The 22,754-nt window shown below is 31.8% G+C and overlaps 1 protein-coding gene across 6 annotated transcripts in view; it reads right to left on the reverse strand.

The window, feature by feature from the left end:
• Positions 1-12,348: 12,348 nt before the first annotated feature.
• LOC118188029 (perilipin-1-like) overlaps positions 12,349-22,754 on the reverse strand; it is a 162,690-nt gene continuing 152,284 nt past the window's right edge. For 3 of the 6 annotated variants that reach the window (XM_085819509.1, XM_085819510.1, XM_085819508.1), the window contains exons 8-10: positions 21,499-21,615; positions 18,655-18,765; positions 12,349-12,710 (exon numbers count right to left, since the gene is read on the reverse strand). In XM_085819509.1, the coding sequence (XP_085675635.1) occupies positions 12,519-12,710; positions 18,655-18,765; positions 21,499-21,615 (420 nt within the window). In that variant the 3' untranslated portion in view covers positions 12,349-12,518. The remainder of the gene's footprint in view (positions 12,711-18,654; positions 18,766-21,498; positions 21,616-22,754) is intronic. The other 3 variants (XM_085819511.1, XM_085819512.1, XM_085819514.1) reach the window with 3 other exon arrangements.

Genomic DNA, 22,754 nt, shown 5'->3' on the forward strand with positions numbered 1-22,754 from the left:
GATAAGTTTGAATATTGCTATTACTTAAAGTAATGAATCATATGGTTCCTCTGCTAGTCAAGTGAAAAATTTGATATAAATTCAGCTTTCGTGAGTTTCGAAAATTCTGAACATGTATCGATATTTCAAAGCGAAAGAGATGATTTAAAGAAAAGTTTTATTTTATTTTATTTTATTTTTTATTTTGAGTATGTAAAATGGTAATATTGTCGACTTGAAATGCTTTGAATATGTAGAATTGCAACATAATAAAGACTTCTGAGTATCCAGAGCATTACTAACTTCTAAACTTTCAACTAGTTTTCTGTTATATTAATTATTTTAGATTAATTTCAAATTTCATATTCACAAGTACTTTACATCGAAACAGATTTAATGACAAGAATTTTTTAAAACTGAGTTTGCTTTATTATAAATGTCTACAAAAGTAGTTGTACACATGTAAAATGCTGGTAGTACATGTATAAAATTCTCAGCATTCTACCTGCATGAATCTCTGGCGACAGTCAGGAAATTGATTTTGTGCAGAGTTTTCTATAGCTGGAGTGGGGGGTGGGGCCTAGAGAAAAAAAAAGTATTTTATATCACATTAAGTGTATTTTAGCTGAAAACGTACTTGTTTTCAACTTCGATTGTAAAATTTTCATTGATACCGAAAATCTGTTCTTCATTCTAAACTCCAAAATCACAATTTATCCCCTCTTATTAAATAATAATAATAATAATAATAAAATAATTCAAAAACAAAATCTGAAAGAGCTAAGATTTTTATTGATCGTCCAAAAGAGATTTGCTAAGGTTTTCTACGCTTTTGCTGAGCTCACCGTCTCTACCAGTTTGCTGTTGCACTCACTTCTGCTAACTCTTCTTTTTTTTACATCTTTTTAGCTTTGTTATTTGTTATTAAGGATCATCTTCTTCCCATATACATTTCTGCATATGCGTTTCAACAACAAAATTACAACAATTTTAAAAATAGCCCATGTTTAGAATTCTGATGCAGAATATTGACATACATTTTTCAACTTTTTCAGTTTTTTCTCAATTTACCATATCAATGTTCAAATTTCTTAGCAAGACGCTTGCAAAACTCTTCTTCTGTATTTTTATTATTAACATTCTGTGTGTTAAGTTTATTCATTAAACATCACGGTCTTTGTATTTATGCCGCATAAAATTCAATTCAACAGCAGATCACAAAAATTTAAAAACAGCTATCTTTAGAATTTCCGATAGACAATCTAGCGAGCTGGTGATATAAAAATGCTATATTCGTACTATATTGCAACTGCTGGCTTTCATATCGTTGAATGTGTTAATTAAAAATTTATTAAAGTTTTACCAAATGTGAAATAAACAATTCGAAATTCAAAATTCGTGCTTCCAGGTGCACATGTTCCGGTGGAAGACTACGTTATTCTAAATTTGATGGCTCTACGTACCCTCATTTTCTTACAGTGCGAGAATTATGCATACATGCATGCAGATTCTTCATTATTTAATTTCTTTGAAAATAATATAGAGCGAAAATATTTGATGGCAACAATTTGAAAAATGAAATAGCCGTTTATAGTGAACGACGCAAAATCCCGTTTCGAGACTAATAGGCTAATAGCCCATTTGAGACTAATAGCTTATTCGGGCTAACGCTGTTTTGGGATAAGAAGGTGTTACGACCTTTTCTTCTAACACATTTCTTTTTGTCTTTTTAGCTTTATTATTAAGCATCATTCATAAATAACGTTTCCTGAAAAAGGGGAATTAAATGAGTGATTCGTTGAACTGATTTGAATTAATTTAATTAAATTTAATCATATTGATATGAACTGGAAATAAAATCTTTAAGACTGAAAATTTTACTGAAAGCACTGTAAAAATAATCATAATTATCTTGAATTGCACTTAGTATCATTTGACAAACGACTGCACATTTTGATATTATTAAATAAAGAGATTTTCTACTTAAAAACTAGCGAATGTATATAACTCACTGTAGGTAATGTTGTAATGAAATTTTACTTTTAAATTTCCTTCCTAATCAGTTTATTAAACTTCTTTTAAATGAAGAAGAATTAACTTACCAAATGCTATTTTTATAAGGGAAGATTGTCCAGTAAAACCAGAAAAACCAATACTTAACATCGAAATTTCCGTTAAAAAGTTTCTAATTGCTTGTTATAAGAAAATTCTGTAGTTTTCGTTCCATCAAATTCAAAAGCTCCTGAGACTAGGACCGGCGAAATAAATCAAATACTAAGCAGATTAAATATTCTTCAAACCGGTTGCTCAAGAATAAAATATTTGTTTCTCAAAACAGTGTTTAAAACTTGCATTAAAAAAAGCGGTAAATGCAAAGTAAACACAGATAAAAAAAAAAAAAAAAAAAAAAAAAAAAAAAAAAAAAGCAGACGATCTTCCACAAAAGCTATAAAAATATGGCAATCAAAAATGCAGACAGAAATTTATTGACTCAACATCTCACATGTTTTGGTAAAGAAGCCTGAGAAAAGAATGTAATGCAAGATATTTTTCAGCAAGTATTGAAAAAATACAGATGGACAACGTATTTTTAGTACCAAAGATCAGTGAGTAAATATGTCAGTATTCTAAAACCGCCATCTGCCGGCTTGGGGCCTTTTAGGGGACTGGTTTCGTTAGTAATATATACCTTTCTTTCATTCTGCTCAGCAGTGTCCCTAGTTCTACATGCATTTTATTCTGGCTTATGTAACTTTTTATACCTTGTTGTGAGAGATAAACATTTTTCAGCTGAGGTTTATTAAAATAGATTTCTTTTTATGTATACGCACATTCAAGTTTTGGGAAACGTCAACAGCAGATCACAGGAGGGCAGACTACGAGTTCTCTTTTTTACAGTAGTTCCTGCCTAGATATTTTGCTCCGATGAAGCGTGAACAGTGATCTTATTTCACATTTAATTGCTTTAAAGAGGAATTTCAAATTTAATTGTTTTAAAGAAAAGAAAGTGAGTATTGCATCAAACTCTAAAATTTTTACAGTTTTCTATAATTAACTATGCACGTATTTTATACAGGGTGTTTCGGCAAATCTGTTACAAACTTTCAGGAGAGACAGAATACACTTAGACGATAGAAAATCACATGGTCAAAAAAGCTGTGCTGGTGGGATAGTGACAATATAAAACACAAGAAAGGAAGAATATGAACAGGGTGAGGAAACATGTTTATTATGCTTAGTACAGCAGAAATCAGGAAAGGTCGTCAAAGAAGGTGTTCGAAATTACGACCCAAGATCCTGACGCAGTCTTCAAATCTCCGGCACATGGAAGATTGGAAAATACCTGGCATCTCCCGGACTTCCCCAACGGCTGCCACGATGCATGCAACAAGTTCCTCAGCACTTCTAACGGGGTTTCGTACACTAGTGTCATGACGTATCCCCTGAGGAAGTAGTCAACGCCAGTGAGGTGTGGCAATCTTGCTGGCCAAAGCACCGGATCCCACTCTGCCATGTTGAGGATAGTTTCGTACACCTTCTTTGATGACGATCCTATTTCGTGGCTTCCGCTGCACAGTTAGTGTCCTTCCTTTTTTGTGTTTTGTGTCATCCTCTCCTCTTCCGACCATGCATTGCTATATGTTTTTCCATGGTCTAGGTATACTCTACATCTTTCGAAAGTTTGTAATCGTTTTGCTGAAACACCCTGTATAATGTATAGGAAATCAAATGCTAATTAAGCAGTTATTTTGATTTTAGCTTTTAAGATAATTTCTTCTTTCCGTATTTCTCACTGGAATGCAAATTAATAGCGAAAATTTAAATTGAGGTTTTTGGATTTGACCCAGACAGTTGTTCATGCATCGTATACGCGCTATGTGGTTAGTTTCCTCCCAGCCCTAATAGTTGTAATTATTTGGCTTTGCCGACTCTCGCTGCCGATAGTTTAATTCTGACGCTCCGGTAGAATTAGTGAGCCAGTCTCTAGTGCAGTATTTAATTGTGCAGTCTATCATACTGTTCATCATTTGATTTAAAATGGATTGTTCGTTTTAATTTACTTTTTAATTGACACAGAAATGCACGTGAAGGTAGAGAATTTGACTAAAAATTTAATTCAAGATTAAAATTTGATTAACAAGATTAGGTACATTCGTATCATTTATACATGCACTTTACACTTCGGACATTCGAAAACAATTGGTCAAACCTTATGTCTTATATCAAATGGTCAAGCCGACTTTAAAGTCATCTGCCACTTCTCCGGCACAACAGTTTCTAGCTTCTTTGAAAGAAGTAGTTTATAGGAAATAGGCGGACAGCGACAGCACATCTTGTGATATCTCAAAAAGTTTCAATGGGATTGAAGTAAGCGAATATAATTATCTCTCCTTGAGAACAATACTTAAAGATTTCTCATTTCCAGTTTTACTTTAAGTGGGCATGCATTAATTATCGTCAGTAAGAATAAATATCAAACCGGTTGCAGGAGCGCACTATTTCAGAAAAAGAGTCAAGAACATCATCCTGATACATCTGAACGTGACAGCTGTCGCTGCGAAAACTCAAAGAAAGTTCAAATCACACTAGTACATAGCCAGCACTGAAGGCATAGTGTTCAGTGATATTATTTCCCGTTCCTCCTTCTCCGAAGATTCTCAAATTTCAACCCCAATCGCGATTTATGGTTGAATATTATTTTGGACCAATCAGTTGCTTTCCAATTAGCATGTTAATGACTCCATTTCAAATATGAATTTCTGGCTGTGATACTTAAAAGAACACAAACTGGTGGTACTCCAAATGTATCTCTGCGGCATAGTATCCACATATATTGACTTTCCAATTGGTATAACCATTGCTGTTAGATTTGGCGAGGTGTTCCGACAACAGCATCTAAATTATGAAGCCATATATTTATCATCAGATATTCAATAACATTTGGACGGTCAGGAGTTTTCAGATTGACTCATTCATTTGAATTTTTTTCAGAGAAATTACAGAACAGTCAACAAAGAAACGAACTGATCAATAGCATACCAAATTTGACTACGACTAAACAATACTGGGTTCTCTGGGACTCATCCGTGTTGGAAACGGCGTATTGTACCAGAGGTTCGAATCCGATGATGAAAAGATATTCTAATATCAGCTGATACCTCCAAGATCCCGGATTCCAGACGTCTTAAAAAAAGAATGACTTTTCAGTCTAACAGGAGGTCACTTCGGAATAATACTTGGCATCTAAGGCATGTTTGGATTAAGAATGGCATGTTTGGCGTCTAATGGTGTAAACTTCGAGCATCTGTTGTGACATTCAAGCTGCAGTACACCCTTTGTATTCATGTCCAATAAATGTCTCAAATTAATAACTCTTGCTTTGACATTCCCAAGCATGGGTTCCTATACAATTCTTAATACTTATGATGTGCCCTACCTCTCCTAGAAATTTGCCTCAACATTTACCGTACACCCTGTATATATTTAATTTCCCCCCCTTTTTGTAAATGGAATGCTCTCGTCTTCTATACTATTTGTCTCTTCTGTTTTCTTTTCTTTAAATATTTTGCCTAGTGTTTACAATTTTGGAATTATTAAAAGAAGTAACCCATTTAGAAGGCTATTCATCATCAATTATGAATTAAGAGTTTTGTGACTATTTATGAGGTTTCGAAAATTTCAGATTCTTTGGTAATTTGAATGCTAGGCTGCTAGACTTTCAGTAATATTTAATGCACGAACTTCAGAAAATAAAGCTCTTTCATATACGTTTTATAATATTTTACATAATACATTTTAAATTAGATTAATTAAATTATTACTAACCATCTCATTTCTTGAAATGATTGTAAACGATAATTTTAATACATAAGTGCGCAACAGAGCAATAGATAAAATATTATTTGCAGTTTTTATTTAGAAATAACTAAATATTAAGTAAGATTAAACAGTCCCCTACTATGGAGATTCGAACATATGGGGAATTTAATGTAAAGTAAAAATGCAAATTTGTTAGACACAATAAGGTACAAACAGCTTTATCTTTGAACAAAACATACATCTTACTTATAAAATAAATTCATTTAATAATATTTTAGTTACAAAAAAAAATATATTCATAACAGCCTATAAAAAGTACTGAAAAAAGCATTTAAAGCTTATCGTATGATAAATAAAATTCACACTTTTTATCTCAAGAAAAATGAAATTTTTTTTAAAGTCTGAAACAATAATATGAACTCAAATGGAATGATTTCAGACAATGCTTCACGACAGTTAAGCTATCTTGGGCAATTTTGTGTTTTTTATGTTCTAGGGTCTTTATGTTTTATGTTGCCTGAGGGATTTACAAGTTTTATTTAAATGATTTACCGGAATCTATTAATTTGAATTCAAGCTTTTATTTAACTATTTTACCATTGCGAAATTCTATTGCACGGAATCCTTTTTAAAACGAAACCCACCCCGCAGATAATTCAGTTCTTAGAAATACCACGCCTACGGAAGGTGGTTGCTATGAGATAATTCATCGTATTTAGTGTGTTTTTTAGGCAGAGCATTGCGGTCAGAAAGAGTTAGACTCTTCTCTCTTTGTTTTCGAAGCTACACACAAAATTTATTTCTATACTCTCATATTTTTTTACTATTCTCTCTATTCTCATTAGCGAGTCTTTAATAGTTTTTTTCTTTTCTCCATTGGTATGCTGGAAAGAAAATGGTTTTTGTTTCTCTTATAGCTTGAAGTAGGACGTTATGCAGTATTTTAGGGATTTAATTCAGCCGGATGCCACCTATTTCTTAGTTTTTGAATGAAATTGTAAGTCCAGCCGGAGCTTCGGATCAGAGGAAGTCCAATATTTTATTTCTTTTATTAAACTATTTATTATAAATTTAATAATTTATTAAATCCTTATTTATATCTTTATATTTTCTTGAATTTTAATTTATTTTAAATTTAATTTATTTATTTTTTCGTTTTCCTGACGGCCTTCCATAGAGTTCTGGCACTTCAGATTTTAGAAATTAAAACCTGCGTAGATGTAATGATTGGTTTGTATCCGTTAGGATTAGCTTAGACAAAAAGGCAGTTCTAATCCCGGCTGTTTGTTTTTTGCATGAGCTGTCAGCAAACTATGGAAAAAATTAATATTGTCGGTTCAGAAGTTTGAGTTTTCGCAAAGAAAGAAAGCTGAGCAGAATAATAAGAAAGAGAGCAAACGTTTCGGCAGATTGTGATGCTAATATATAAAAGCAAAAATTAAATTTAAGGGGGAATAAACCTTCTTGCACCACGCTGTCTACGCCCATGAGTATTCGTTAAACCTATTGAAACATGAATCGCTTTACCAGTAAATTATGATTTCATCAGTTGCGTACTTTTATTAAATGCGACTTCATTATATATGCTACATAATTTAAAAAGAAAATCAGTATCACATTTTACGCCACAAGTTAGAACAATAAACATCAAATGGAATCGGAATTAGTTCCATGTTTCTCCGATAGATGGAAGGACGTGCTTCAATTCGCCTACCAGCGCTGGCGTTCTGAACTGAATTTTACAAGAACCCATCTCTCTAAACTTCGATGCTGTATTTTCGTAGTTATATTCTCTTTCAGCTTGCGACTTAAAAGTGTTTATTGCATAAGATCAATTCCATATATTTAGAGAGTTCGAGGACCCAGCGCAGTTTTAAGGTATTTGGCGGGGATGGGTTGCTTACAATAATGCCCCTCGTCATAACAAAATACACAATACAACTTTTCTCGTTTGCATCCCCTGATTAGCAATAACTTCATAATATGATAAATATTATTTTCTAAATTAACTCTTGGAAATATTACTATTAAAAAATTAAAACAATACGCCTCAACTGAGAAATAGCAGAGTTGAAGAATAAGATAAATCTATTACTCAGTTATGAACAGTTTTGGATCTGGCAGGTAAATCCAACATAAATGCTGTTCTTAATGAGTTTGAGTGAAATTGTAGGTATGCATCGCAAGTGAGACCTGGAACACCAAGTTTCAAAAATACACACACACACACATATATATATATTCAAAATAAAGTAATTAAAAGTAAATTAAAAAGCCTATGACCTTGCGCTAAAGCGGCAAAGTAATAAACTAATAATTTATAAGAAATGATATAAATTCTTTATATCATTGATGAAGAAAAGATGATATAAATAATATAAGAAATAATATTAATATAAAAGATATAATAATAAATATATTTCTTATATTTATAATAATAAATAATATAAGAAATGATATAAATTTCTTTCAAATGATTTCTTATTATAAATTTATAATAAGAAGATTGGTTTATTCCCTTGATAAGTCGATTAATCTGCGATCAATGACAATAGCTAGATTTTCAATATTTAAAATCTACTATTGGTTTTGAATTTTTCGCTTAGCAGATTTTTAAACAAACGCATGCAATTTTTAAAGTACTAATTTAAATTCTAAAAAAGCATTTTTTTCAATGTTTTGTGTATGTGTGATTATGGCAAAGCTTCGAGAACTATCTACCTAAGACGAGGGATGCCTTCGTGGAGGACTTTCTAAGGGAAACTGGCTCGTATACACGTTACACATTTGGAAAACCACGAAAACCCCCATGCAGCCAGCCCGTTCGCGGGATTCCAACCTCGGACCGACCTACCAGTGTTCAGCGACTTTACCGCTCGTCCGCTGGTGGGCTTTTTAATGTTTTGAAATTAATGTTCCTTGGAGATGGTATATGGAAAGTGTTCTTATTATAAATTTTATATTTATACATATATATATATAAACCTATCATGAAATAATAACAAGTTTTTGTGTACACACATTACTTATTGTTAGCTAAATAACTGCAAAATATACTTTGTTAAAATTAGTTAAACTAATCAAAGCACAAATAAATGTAAAGAAACGAATGCCGAATAGCGATGCAATAGGGTTGCCGCAAACATCTTCTGATGACAGATACAGCTGTTTTTACAACCCTGACGCTGTAAAACTGTGTGTAAAAGAATATATCAAATGCTTCTAAATATAATTTAGAAAAAAAAAAAAAATTCTAACTGGTATCAAAATTAATTAGTATTTTGTGAATTTTTACTGAAGTAGCACAATTTTAACTTGTGACGCCATCTATTGACGGCTTTCCGAACTACGCATAGTTACGGTTTTGTAAAAGTACTATTTCCGTTTGTCCAATTTTACCTCAAATCTAATTTAGCTCTTCATATGAATGTAGAAAGTTTAAATATGGAAAATAAGAATTTTTGGAAGATTGGTAAAAGAGTTATCGTAGACGAAAAAATTGTCACATGCAGACAGCCATCACTGCAAAAAATAGTAAAAACGTATTCTGGGGACCTTAATTCGTGCTTATGCACTGAAACCTAATTACCGAATTTGTGGACCGAAAACATTACCTCCCTTACTTATGTATTTCTTCATCATAATATTTTTAGAAGAAAATTTACTTAATAATTTACTTAATTACTTAAATTTACTTATTAGGGCTTTGTTATTAATTATGCGATCCTTTTCTAATAAGTTCAGTAAATTCGTTTTACAGTTCGTCAACATATATACCTCTAAATAAGAGTGTTCTTATTTCTTACACTGTTGCGCATGAGAAATTTTAAAAGTGAATTTTTAATACAATTATTAAACCTATTTCAACATACAAATGATAAAAAAAATTTAAAAAAAAGTAAAATCAATAATATATTCTCCAAGGAAATTTTTCGTAAGATTATTATTATTTTTTAAATTTTCACACTATGTATAGTTACTATTATATAATTTTAAGATAATATTATACGAATTATATAAATTTATCTTATTGTCGATTCCATGTTGTATCTTCAGACATTCTCCTTCAAATTAATACTTTCTCTACAAAGATGTTCATATTTATAATGTCGGGCATAATTATGTGAACGCATAGGGTCTAGATTTACCGACAGAAAGTTAAAACCCTCTAGCCGGCCAGGCCGTATATATACGGCTTAGGATATATTATATACGTGCATCTTCATATACATCCAAGAAATTAAAACAGTATATTAAAAGATAAAGATTCCGGGTATAATACAGCAGAAGCAGTTTAGAATTTTAATCAAGACAACACCTTATTCTTATTGTAGTTTTTGGAAACTTTCATTTTAAAATATACCAACATTGCAACTTCGGTAACACATATTACAGAACCAAAATTAACTTATTTGAACATAAAAGCACACATAGTAGGCGGGAAATTTAGTGGTATTTATTTTTGCAAATATATGTGTAATTTCATTATGATCTATCCTTTTCTAATATATTGCATTATACGGGAAGAATTCTAGAATATTTAAATTATTTAATTTAGACTGACTGAGTAATAATTGCAGATAATTTTTAGTCAGTTTCAAAATAGAAAATGATCTTTTGGCACTATAATTTGGTGCAAGAAACGTTGCACTAAATTGCTTCTATTGCACTTCTATTGCAACTCAGTTATTGCTTTTAGAATACGTTCAGCTTTCGACAGCATGTCAACAGTTAATAAATTAATATGTTGAAAAGGAAAAACATTCTTTTTTATAGTTATTAAGTTATTCCTAGTAGAGAAAGGGGAAAATCACGTATGCCGTAACCAGCTTTAAGCCATGGATCTTCCGACTCTAGACGGAAGTGCTACAAATCACACCACGAGAGTACACCCTGGAAAGGAGATAAGTCCTTACATTCTTCCCTACTTAAAGGGTGGCTGGACATAAAGGTACTCAAGAAGCTAAACCCAGGTGGTGATGAAGTTTCGTCCACACCAGTTTTAGTGCGTTTATGGAAGTATCGTACACCAGTTTTAGTGTGTTTGATTTGATGGCTCTAGGTACCATTGTTAAAAGGCTGGGTTATACAGAGCAGAAGACATGAAAAATCAGTTATGCCCATGTCGAGATACAAGCCATGGATCTTCCGACTACCGGACAGCCGGGTACCACAACAGCACGCTCAAGGTATAATTGGTAGCATATCTGGCTGCCACTATTTCTGATCTACTTACACTGGAGAATGTTTCATCAAAATCATGCTGTTTTTTTTTTTCCACACATATGTTTTTTCTCACCACAAAACAGCTTTTGGTTGTGGCGCTACACTTATTTCTGAACATAAATATATTTATAAAATAAAATGCTTGTAGTGGAACCGAATTTCAAATTGCATACCCAAAGACGCTTTATTTTTAACGTTTTGTGTGTTACCTTTTATCTATTAAATATCATGTTCTTCGCACTTAAACCATAAAATTCAATTCAACAGTAATATCGCAAAATAATTTAAAAAGAGCATATCTTTAGAATTTCCGATACACAGTCTCGCGGCTGGATTGCGGAGAAATTTTTGTTTTTTCCCGCCAGTGTTGCCATGGCTCGCTTTGAAATCGTTGAGTTTCTTAATCAAAAACTCATAAATGCTTTGCAAAATATGAAATAGATAATAAAATAAATCCCAAATTTGGGCTTCCAGATGCCCTTATTCGGGTGGAGATATCATCTATAAAATGCGTTATTCAAAATTTTATGGCTCTAGGTACCATTGTTTTATCACAGTGCGAGAAACATACATACATTTATGCAGATTCTTTATTATTTAATTTCTTTAAATGTAATATAGAGCGATATTATTTGGTGGCAACAATTTAAAAAGGGAAACGCCACAAAATGCCAAAACGAAATTGATGGCCCTTCTAGGCTAACGCCCTTTAGGCTAATTATATATTTGGTTAAGAAATCGCCTAAGATTAAAACTGTTATTGAAAATATTGCTAATGATTTGCTTGGTTACTTTTATAAAACATCGCAATATTTTTTGCTGAACTAAAACTTTTATTTAATTTTAATGACGTTTAAAATTAAATATAAACTGTTGTGTTCAAAACGTAACTAAGAAAAAATAACATAAATTATACAAGGGATTAATATTTAAAATTTTTGCACAGTAGTATCTATCAACAGAATGATAAATAGTCTGAAACAGTGGTGTGGATAACAGAGCAACAAGTGGTCTGAAACAGGGGAAAACTTTTGGTCCGAAACTGACCACAAGTTTTTTAAATGCCTATGTATGTTGAATTTAATTAAAATGTTTTCAATCTTCCTGAAGAGTTGATAGAAAACGTATTAAGGTTCATAAATTCATCACTTTACGTTCTTTCACTTCGCGCTGTCATAAAACTTAATAATTCCATTAATTCAATAGAAATAATAACACGTTTGTATAACACCTGCAACGATCAAATTAGTAAACAACATTGAAACTAGAAATGCAGCAATGTTACAAGAGATTAAGTAAACAACCATTTTATAAGAAGATAAATTTAAACAAACAAAAAATCACATTTATTCATATACAGTACAAAAAAATAACGATAATGAACTACACGTGACTCATACACACTATATAAAATACATATAATTAAATCCAAATGTCAGCATTGGGACTGAATGTTTAAAGATGCATGATGTGTTTCACTTTCTGCATTCAGCTCAGCTGCTTTGTTGATACTGTTCTTCTGGAATGCTGTTATGACAATTTTGCTCAATTTTATCTTCAGCTTTGGAGGAATTGTGGCTGCAACTGTTGGCACTGCGACTTTTCTTATCCTTCTGAACTAATCCATTTTCTTTCGATTCCTCCTTTGGTTGTTCAACGACTTCTTTTTTACTTTTCTTCTCATTCTATCAAAAAAGAAAAAGAATTAACTAGTTAGTTTTTCGGGTTTTTTTTAAAGTTACTATTTTACAAAAATTAAGGCGATGACAAAATGGATGTTAAGTGCGTTTGATTATGAAGTGTAAAACATTTTGTATTAATTTAATACTATGATTGCAGAAACATTGTATCATAAAATATGAAATATTCTGAAATTCTGCTCTAATATTTCGAATCCTTCTGTTTCTTAAATTTTTACTCAAACAGCAAGCGTTCAAAGACATATAAATAGTTTTGACGAAATAAGGGTATAGTATTTTTTTTGCACGTTATTTTTACGCAACTTATTCGAACAACAAAATCTAAAGATATTTTCCATGTTTTATCATATTTTCTCCACGTTATTTTTACCAAAATTATACGAATTCAAATACACTGAAAACACTATCGGCTTCATTGTATTTTTCTCCAGCACTTTTACGAATATTATACGAATTATAAAAAGAAAAGTGAAAATAAAATTTATGAATTCAAAATATCTAGTGATTTTCTGGCATTTTACATTTTTCTTTTCTTTGCACGAACATGAAAAAGGAAAAGTATTTTTTAAAACTTCATCAGCATTTTAATGTGATACAAAATGCTGTTGAATATAAACACGTATTTCTGTGTTTAAAACATTTAAATTTTGCCCGCTGTTGAATAAAATTTAACACGCTGTTTAATTTAAACATGTATTTTTGTGTTAAAATGGTTTGTTAAGTTTAAAACAATTTTAACTCTCTAAAAAGCTCTAGGAAATTGGAATATGAATCCCGCGACTTCAAAATGCGAGGCTCCTGAGACTTTTAAATTACCTTAGACATTATACTAATGATCCCATATGAGGCTAAAATATTTCGAAGAGTTTCAACATGTGTGAGAAATTTTATATATATTTGCAAAAAATTATTAAGGATGTTCTTTATTTTAAGGCTTGTAAAATAATTTATTAATTTTCTTCTTATACCAAATTTATCCTTTTGTATTTATATCGACATTTATATTATATTATGATTATATATGTGAGTCAGAGAATTTTGTTTCTTATCTAGTTAACTAAACTTCAACTGACCTTCCAGAACGTGGTGTAACTTCATAATTAAAATTGCCGGATCGTAATTTTGCAAACCAGTTCTGGCACTGGTGCTCTGTCAATAAATCTTCTCCATACACATCGGATAATTTTGTTCTTGCTTGAAAAGCATTTTTACCTTTTCGATAGTAAAAAAGTAAAGTGTGCCGAAAATGCTGTTTTTCACTTTCCATATTTGAAAGAGCACCGACCAAAAACCACTGCGTAGAATCAATCGAACGTTTTAACAAATAAGCCTTGCTATATCAGCTGTCAAAATATATAATGATTATGCGGCTTAAGCGTAAAGTTGGCTGTGAAAAAATACAATTAAGCCCTCCGTTAGGAAAAACGAAATTACTTTCCAAACAACCCAATAGTGTTAAAGAAACATAACCAGAATGAATCTAATTTTTGATATTACATGTGTAACTGATTACTAAAATTTACATCTCAAGTGTTTTTGCAACTACTCATTATTTAACTAGGTTTTATACCCTAAACATAATCGGCATTTAGAGGGAACTGAAATAAATATTTCAAGTATATATTTTAACTCATTCTACATAATTGCCTATACATGTATAGACACTCCTCACTTCATGGACTTTCGCAAATACGAAAAACCTGTTCTCAAAGAGTGAAATTTGTCCGGAGTCGGAAAGAAAATAGATAATAATGAAACATTTGGTAAGAATATAAAATCAAGGGCTGATGATGACAACACAAAAAAGCGACAAGCCATTTCGTCTGAAGCCAAAATGAAAGTGAAAGTGGTGAGAAAATGATAAATGTTGCAGGTAGGAATGGTGTGAATATTTTCTTGTTGGCTGCCTTTGGCTTCGAAAAGTAAAACTAGATAGTTTTTTTTTTATTTTTTAATGGCCAGGAGCTTTATTTAATAACCCTTAGCCTTGTGCCAAAACAAGGGCCGGACGTTGTGGCCATTTCATTATGGAAGCATCTAATAGGGGGCCAACCATTACCTATCAAGGGACGGACATTATCACATGGTACAGCCATGCTTTCTCCGGGACCATCGCTACGGCAGTCAGAATGCCGTTGACGATATCCATGCGACGGCATTTCGGTGAATGGCAGATTCTTTTCCGTCGCATGGACGTAACTCTGATTGGTGTAGTACCTTAAGGTCAGAGGTCCATACGACGGCGTTTCTGTCACTAACTACTATACCGGCTGAGCGGCTAAAACCAGATAGTAACCCTCAGCATTTTGAAAGAGAAGATTCATCTTCGGAATGAGATCTCTTAATTCCCCAGACAAACAATGGAGGGGACTTTGATTCGCGCAATTGAGTTACATCGCCCGAAACAATTCTCAAAAGCAATAATTGCATACTTGTACAGTACCGACGTAATCAACAGACGTGATCCCTTTCGAACAGCAACATAGAGAGGAAAAGGTAGAGACTATCTCAGAATGTTCTACCTAGAATGTTTGATACAAAGTTAATGGCAGTTCCATTTTCCGAGAGATCTGCTAAAGTAAAGTTTTTATACACTGTGCTACATAGTGTCTCCCGTTCTATCTTGTTTATGAGGGAAGAAAAGAAAAAAACTATTCAGACAAGTCAGAGCCGAAGCTAGGGCTTCCAAAGCCCGGGGAGAACTGAAGATTTTTGCGCCCCCTCCTCTTTCCCAAGAATGGAAAACATTTCATCGTAAAATTTCTTAACATCAATTTGGCGCCCCCTGGATGCTGCGCTCGGGAAGAGATGTTCCCCTTTGCTCCCTCCTAGCTACGTCCTGAGACAAGTTAGACATATATTTTCTTCAGAAATCGGTCTTGATGGTCCATGTAACATGCTAAACATGTAACTTGCTAAACATAAGCTTTATGCCATGTAACATGCTAAAATACTTTTCACACAGCTTCTTTTTAATCACAAATGTCCTTTTTGCTTGCCAGAGGTTGACTCATCCCACCCATGTAAAGATCTACTAGTCTCATCATCTCTTCCATTCATAAATGCCCTGAAGACGGCAGTCCACGTTACTTACGTTATGAGTACATTATAAATAAGAAGAAATATATGCATAGTTTACTGCATAGTAAATTACTTTACTATGCAGTAAAGTAATTCTTTATAGTTATTTATAATTTCTTATTTATACTGTACTGCATTTAAAATGTATTATTTATTTGTTTTAATATTTTTAGTTGTTTATTCGATAGTATTTATAGGTCTTACCACACAAACATCGTTAGGAGTTACCACACAAGCATATTAGGAGATATGCTTAGCGAATCCACTAACATTTTACACACAAATTCATGGTACGAACAGTCGTTTGGAACGTAACTCTTTCATGTGGTGAGAAGTGACTGTATATATAAACTTGTAATTAACATGCTACTAAATAATATGTAATAATTGAATCAAATAAATATTCGGGATTTATCACTTTAATAGGTAATAGATTGTGCTATAACTTGGGTTAGTTATAATGCATATACATAATACTACGTAGACCAGTGCTTAAGTTTTTAAAATACAATGCACAAAATAATTTTATATGAAAATAAATCATTATATTGTTTTTTAAAATATTCGCTTTTAATATTAACATAATTTTTTTAGAATAAAAACCGGTTTTCGTATTCAGAAATTTGTATAGCACAGATATGCGATTCACATGCGTCAATTGCTTCTTTTGAGTTATTAAGTTAGTCACCACGTAGATCATGTCTGATTGTTGGGAACAAGAAAAATCACTGTATACTGTACCACAACTCACCAAATGAATTTTTTTATATGCCAAATAACAGATAGTTTGAAATGCACTGCTTTTGTCATAATGCACAACGATCTACTGTTTCGTCACTCTTTCCCTTCCTTCTACGAGTATTAGAATGCGCATTTAGTGCTTGTTCTACGATCCCACAAAGCAGCAGTTCCAACATAGCCAACTTATTTTAAAAAATAAATAAATAAAAAAGCTGAAAGGTTTTAAATTCAGATTTTAAATCACGTCCAAAGGGGTGCTTTTTTAACGTTTTTTTTTTTTTTTTTTTTTTTTTTTTTTTTGGTGTTACCTTTATTTATTAAATTCACGTCCAAATTTGCAATTAAACTACAAAATTCAATTTGTAATAATTGAACAGCAATATCGCAAAATAATTTTAAAATGAGCATATCTTTAGAATTTTTGATACACAGTTCCTCGCGCTGGAGATAAAAAGGTTTTTTTTGCCCCCACCCTCGTAGATTTCTCGTCCTGAAATTCTTGAGTTTGTCACTCAAAAATTTGTTAAAATTTTACAAAATATGAAATCGATAATAAAACAAATTTCAAATTTGGTTTTCCCCATGCCCATATTCGTAGGAGGATTACGTCATTCAAAATTCGATGGCTCTCTATACAGCTGTTTTATCACAATGCGAGATATATACACACATTTATGCAGAGTTTTCATTATTTAATTTCTTTAAATATAATGCAGGACTCTAACATTTGGTGGCAACAATTTGAAAAGTGATTCGCCGTTTATAGTGATTCAAAGCAAAATCGCAAAACGAAAACAATAGTCCTTCAGGGAAAAAGCCCCTTTGGACTAAAAAGAAAGATAAAAGAAAAAGAAAAGAAAGTTTTCAGATTTTATATTGCTAACAAATGGACTTTTCTTAACGTTTTATGTGTTACCTTTATTTATTAAATATCATGTTCTTCGCACCTAAACCACATAAAATTCAATTCAAAAGCAATATCACGAAATATTTCAAAACAGCATATCTTTAGAATTTTCGATAGACAGTCTCGCGCGTTGGAGATAAAATTTTTTTTATTTCCTACTGTGTTATCACTGCCCGCTTTGAAACTTTTCTTTAAAGTTTTGCAAAATATGAAATAGACAATAAAACAAATTCCAAATTCTTGCTTCCAAGTGCCATATTGGGGTGAAGGACTACGTTATTCAAAATTTAATGACTCTATGTACCACCGTTTTTTCACAATGCTAGTAACATAAATACATTCATGCAGATTTTTCAGTATTTAATTTCTTTAAAAATAGTAGAGGGCGATAATATTTGGTGGCAACAATTTGAAAAGTGATACATTGCATTTAAGTGATTTAACGCAAAATGCCGTTTCGAGACAAATAGCTCTTTTGGGCTAAGAAGGAAAATAAAAAATGAAATAAAGAAAGAAAAAAATCCAGTAGGACATATTTTTAAGAATTTGTTCATTTTGAAATGACCAAACAGTAGATCATTGCTTTGTTTTGTGTTTACAGGAAAAATAAATCCATATTTCATCCCCTGTTATAATGTCATTGCAACTACAGATTTTGCCTACATCATTTGACACGGGTCTTTTTAGTTAAATTGGCTGGAATCCAAAGCGCACATTATCGTTTTCACTCTTAAGTGATCATATAAAACTGATTGTATTCGGATTTTGATATATTCAAAAATGTCTCTATTTCATCATAATACGACACTACGATCTAATAAGATCATTTTTTGCTTAGCCTTAATGTTTTTGTTGTCGCAATTCTTTCTTGGTCTTCCTTCACAAAATTTATTATTCAGGCTTTTATGTCCATAAAAGAATTTTCAAATCGATTGGAAACTGTCGTTTTCAAACAACAGCGTAAAAAAATAGCTTTTCAAGTTGGTTAATAGCAAGTTGGATATTAGCGACAAAGTCCAAATTAGTAACATATATATGTGTGTGTAATGGCTATTTCTTGTATTGTCAGATTCTGAAAACTTAAGTGCCGTCTCTCGTGTAGTTCGAATAAATGTATTCCGATTAAAACAGATAAGCAGATAAAATAGTTTAATTTGTGTTACAAAAATGCTACAAATATTATTTAGAATAGAAACTTACAAGCCATGCCAAAAGTCCGAAAATGTACACAGGTAGAAGGGAAGGTATCACTCGTAACATTCCAACGGCCCATAATGCACTATTCGTTATAGCAGTAACTGGACCTTGCGACTGAGGGAAAAAGTTCTTTTTATTATCTTTGTTTATGCTAAGATTAATTTCTTAATACGACGGAATACAAGTACATTAGAACATACAAGCACTAAACAACACTTACACAGCATAAGCAACATGACTTGAAAGACTGCAAAGAAGATAATTGCCATTGAAATAAAAATACAATTTTTATAGCGATTAAATTATGAAAAGAAATTCAAATTTCTGTAAATGTGAGTAACTTTGGATGCATAGTTAAAAATATTTTGGAAAATGTTAATAGATGATTAATTAGGGTAACGCTTTTTGATTTCGGAAAGATCACGTGATTATTTTCCCTTGAGCGCAGAATAGGATGCCTGTGTATATATGTTTTAAAAAGACCAATGGAAGTCAAAAAATTCTAAAACGTTCATTTGCATGTTTCTCTTTATCGCTATGTCTTGTGATTCATTTTCATAAAAGGATAATATCAATTGGTAACTTTGTATAAAACTTGTATTACAGATAAAATTTAATTCGTTCTATAGTTCTACCATCTTAAGAGTTCTTTTGGTGCTTTGGATAAACATAAGTTGCACTTTAATTCTTATAATAATTGTATATGTAAGTATTCCTAAAATAAACAAGCGAAGTACATTATATTAATATACAATAATAGTAATATTACAAGTGCAGTTATCAGTCCAAAAATGTTCAAAATTCAATATTTTTAGTGCCTAGATGATAATCCGTTAACAAAAATTTCACATTTTTCTTCCTCAGAGCATAAACTTATTTTAGTTGCGTTAGTAGTGCATCGTAATATGTAATGTAAATCAATCCGTTTACTCGCCACTCGCCAAAAACCAAAACATTAAATCCAAAATTGTCATCACCAGACTATTAAACACACTTAAAAATTACAACATTGAAACTCAAGTCTTTACAATACGAATAAATTAAGACACAAAAATTTCACAATTAAAATCTTAAAAATCTTCAGTAATTAGAGAAGAAGCAACCGTGTGCTCGGGACATAAGATTCCTGGCCATCCAATACAGCAGAACATCACCACTATGTTGTAGCTTAGAGTCAAGGTCCGGATAGACGAGCAAGTGCTATTTATTCATAGTGTCTGTTTTACACATAGGGCATTGGCTATTAGTCAATATGCCTGTTCTGATGAGATGTCCAGCTAAGCAGTTGTGCCTGTACTAGTCTGAAATTATACGTATGACAGCCTGTCTACCTGGCCTGCGACTGAACTCATTCCAGTCATTCCTGATATTCTTCCAGAATTTACCCTTCGATTTCATTAATAGTTCTCGATTGTAAGCTGACATAAGATTCTCTCGAACACTTCTAACGGAATCCAAAGGAATGGAACTCTGTTCAATAAATAACTCCGTACCCCACTTTGCAAAGAGATCTGTTTTTTCATTGCCATCGGTATTTAAGTGACATAATATCCACTAAAATTCTACAGTTTTACCGTTCCTGTTTAGTTCCTTGACATTTCGTTTTATTTTTCACACAAAAGGAAACTCAAATTGGTGTTGAAGAGCTATTATTTCTATGGCCGATTTAGAATCAACAAGAACGATGTAGAAAGCCCATTTTTAGAATGCCCAATTCTAAATTTCAAATTAGGCACACGAACTAAGACCGCACGAACTTCTCCATCAAAGTTTGAAAAATGTTGACCCGCTGGGTGTGTACTGTGAAAACAGTTTACAATGTATACTTGCACCACCAGCATTATTCATTCTGTAAATACACGCATCCATTCTGGTTCAGGATAGTTATTGCCCAATAGCGACAAGGCATTTTTTTAAAGTAATATCTAGCACGTATTTTTTAAAATTTTCATCAAGTTTTAAATGGTCATCATATTTAGTTTAATTGTGAATGCACGTAAGGAAAAGATTTCTTACCGAAAGTCTATAAGTCAGAAATGATTATAGTGTCAATCAACTACTTATCACAAGCTTTTGCTTTCTGATAGTTTTAATGAAAGCAAATTTCGTTTCATGCAAAATGTTACTGAAAGTATTGGGAACGTTCAATACGTTTTAAGTCTAACACATTTTTTTTCGGATCCGTTCCCCAGGTAATCTCCTTCAAAACTGGGACGAAACTGAGCAATGTAATCTATATAAGACTCAGGCCGATGACATCTATATAGGCCTCAAAGCCAATGCCAATGACAGACTCAATCATGTGCTCTTTGTCAGGAAAAAATTCATGGACTTGTTCTGATTATGTTACACAAGTGGGATTAGCCACAATAGACAACAGAAGATGATACAATCCTTTCGCTACGTTTCGTCATTCCGAAAGTGTGGCCCCATGCATTGACTAAGAGCTTGCTGAATGCTCCTCCTTTGTATTAAATTAGCTTTAAGTTCTGTCTGTAAAATATGTATAAAACATGCATGAATTGGTATTTAGAATTGCACTTCACTGCTTAGATATATTATTATGTGTATACAAACATTTCCTAAATTCAAAATACTTATGTTTTATGTTTCTCAGTTTCTATCTGTATAGCATACCCTGGTTATCAAATTTTAGTGCACCACAATGTATTGTTTAATGTTCTTTTTCTATAAAAACTGAATATGTTCTAAAGATCTACTTAAACACTTTTTAATAAGGATAAAGTATTAATCATAATGAAGGATAAGTAGCAGTAAAAATTCTTATTAATGGTTCTAGAAGATAATTTATGGAATAAACATTTCCTCCAACACTGATTTTCGTACCGGTTTCTGGTTGGAATCTCTGGTGTTGGATGGAGCCTGCGCCATCGCGGAATAAACTGTAGTTAGTCGTCTAGTTGCCTGCCTTGCCAGATGTAGAAGCTGCCGTTGAACATGAGACTGCGGAAAATAAGTTTCTGCACATTTCAGAACTTTATCACATTACAAAAGCAAGAAAAATGTTTGGAAAAAAAAAAAAAAAAAAAAAGAATTTACCAGGTTCGGCCTTATTTCAAAGATATATAATTATATAGCAAAGCAATAGAAAAGTACAGTAAAAAAGGACACATTCACATATAAATATTGCAAGCAATAAACAAGGTGTGATTAAGTGAACAATGTTCTTTTAAATTTTTTTCCCATACGAATCGGACAGAAAATCGTTTGCATGCAAGAAATTGAGCAAAGCCACAAGCGTTTACACGAAAGCAAAAATAGTAATATAATTATGAAAACTATAAGTTAGATAAAAAAAATATTGAAGATAGTTTACAATTCACATATTTAAAATCACTTTGCTATACATGTATGCACAAATTTATTTTAAATGAGTAAAACTTTAGTTGAAAGTTTAGGAAATTAGAATTCATTACAAAATTCTCAGAGGGAGTTATACGCAATAATAATGTTTGTTAACTATATTCTAACTGTTCGGTAATGATAATAAATAAATAAAATTTTAAACTATAAAATAACGTTAAAATAATATCAAAATTATACAAATTTTCTAATCTAATTAATTAGATAAAAACATCATATAATTTATAGTGTTTTGAATTTCCTCACTCGCCTCCTTTAGTTTCATGAAATGACATCGAGTTTAACTCAAAAATATTAAAAATTTTAAAAATTAGAAAATCACAAAGTGTTTTACACACTAAGTGTCTAATAGTTAATTTAGAATAATTGATTACAAATTTTACAGTTTTATTTCTTATAATATATCTTTTCTATTTAGATATTTAGAATGCTATTTAAGAATATTATTATGTCAAATCAAAAACGTTCACCGCTACCTTAAACAACTTTTCCAGACGTAACTATAATGAAAATAGAATTGCTAATATCACAACCCCATGCAATTTGTTCGAGTCTTTTACTATTAACGACAAACACTGTTTTTAATAATACATACTAGAATATCAGACAGAATAATTTAAAAACACATAATGCTATTAATAACAAGCAGCACCTTATTTATGCTAACTTTTCTAACTCTGAAGATATTAAACACGAGTACTCAGTAACAATTTGCATTA

This window comes from Stegodyphus dumicola, chromosome 6 (genome assembly GCF_044657685.1).
Source record: "Stegodyphus dumicola isolate Sdum_Otavi_A_Nest chromosome 6, ASM4465768v1".
Taxonomy (NCBI): domain Eukaryota; kingdom Metazoa; phylum Arthropoda; class Arachnida; order Araneae; family Eresidae; genus Stegodyphus; species Stegodyphus dumicola.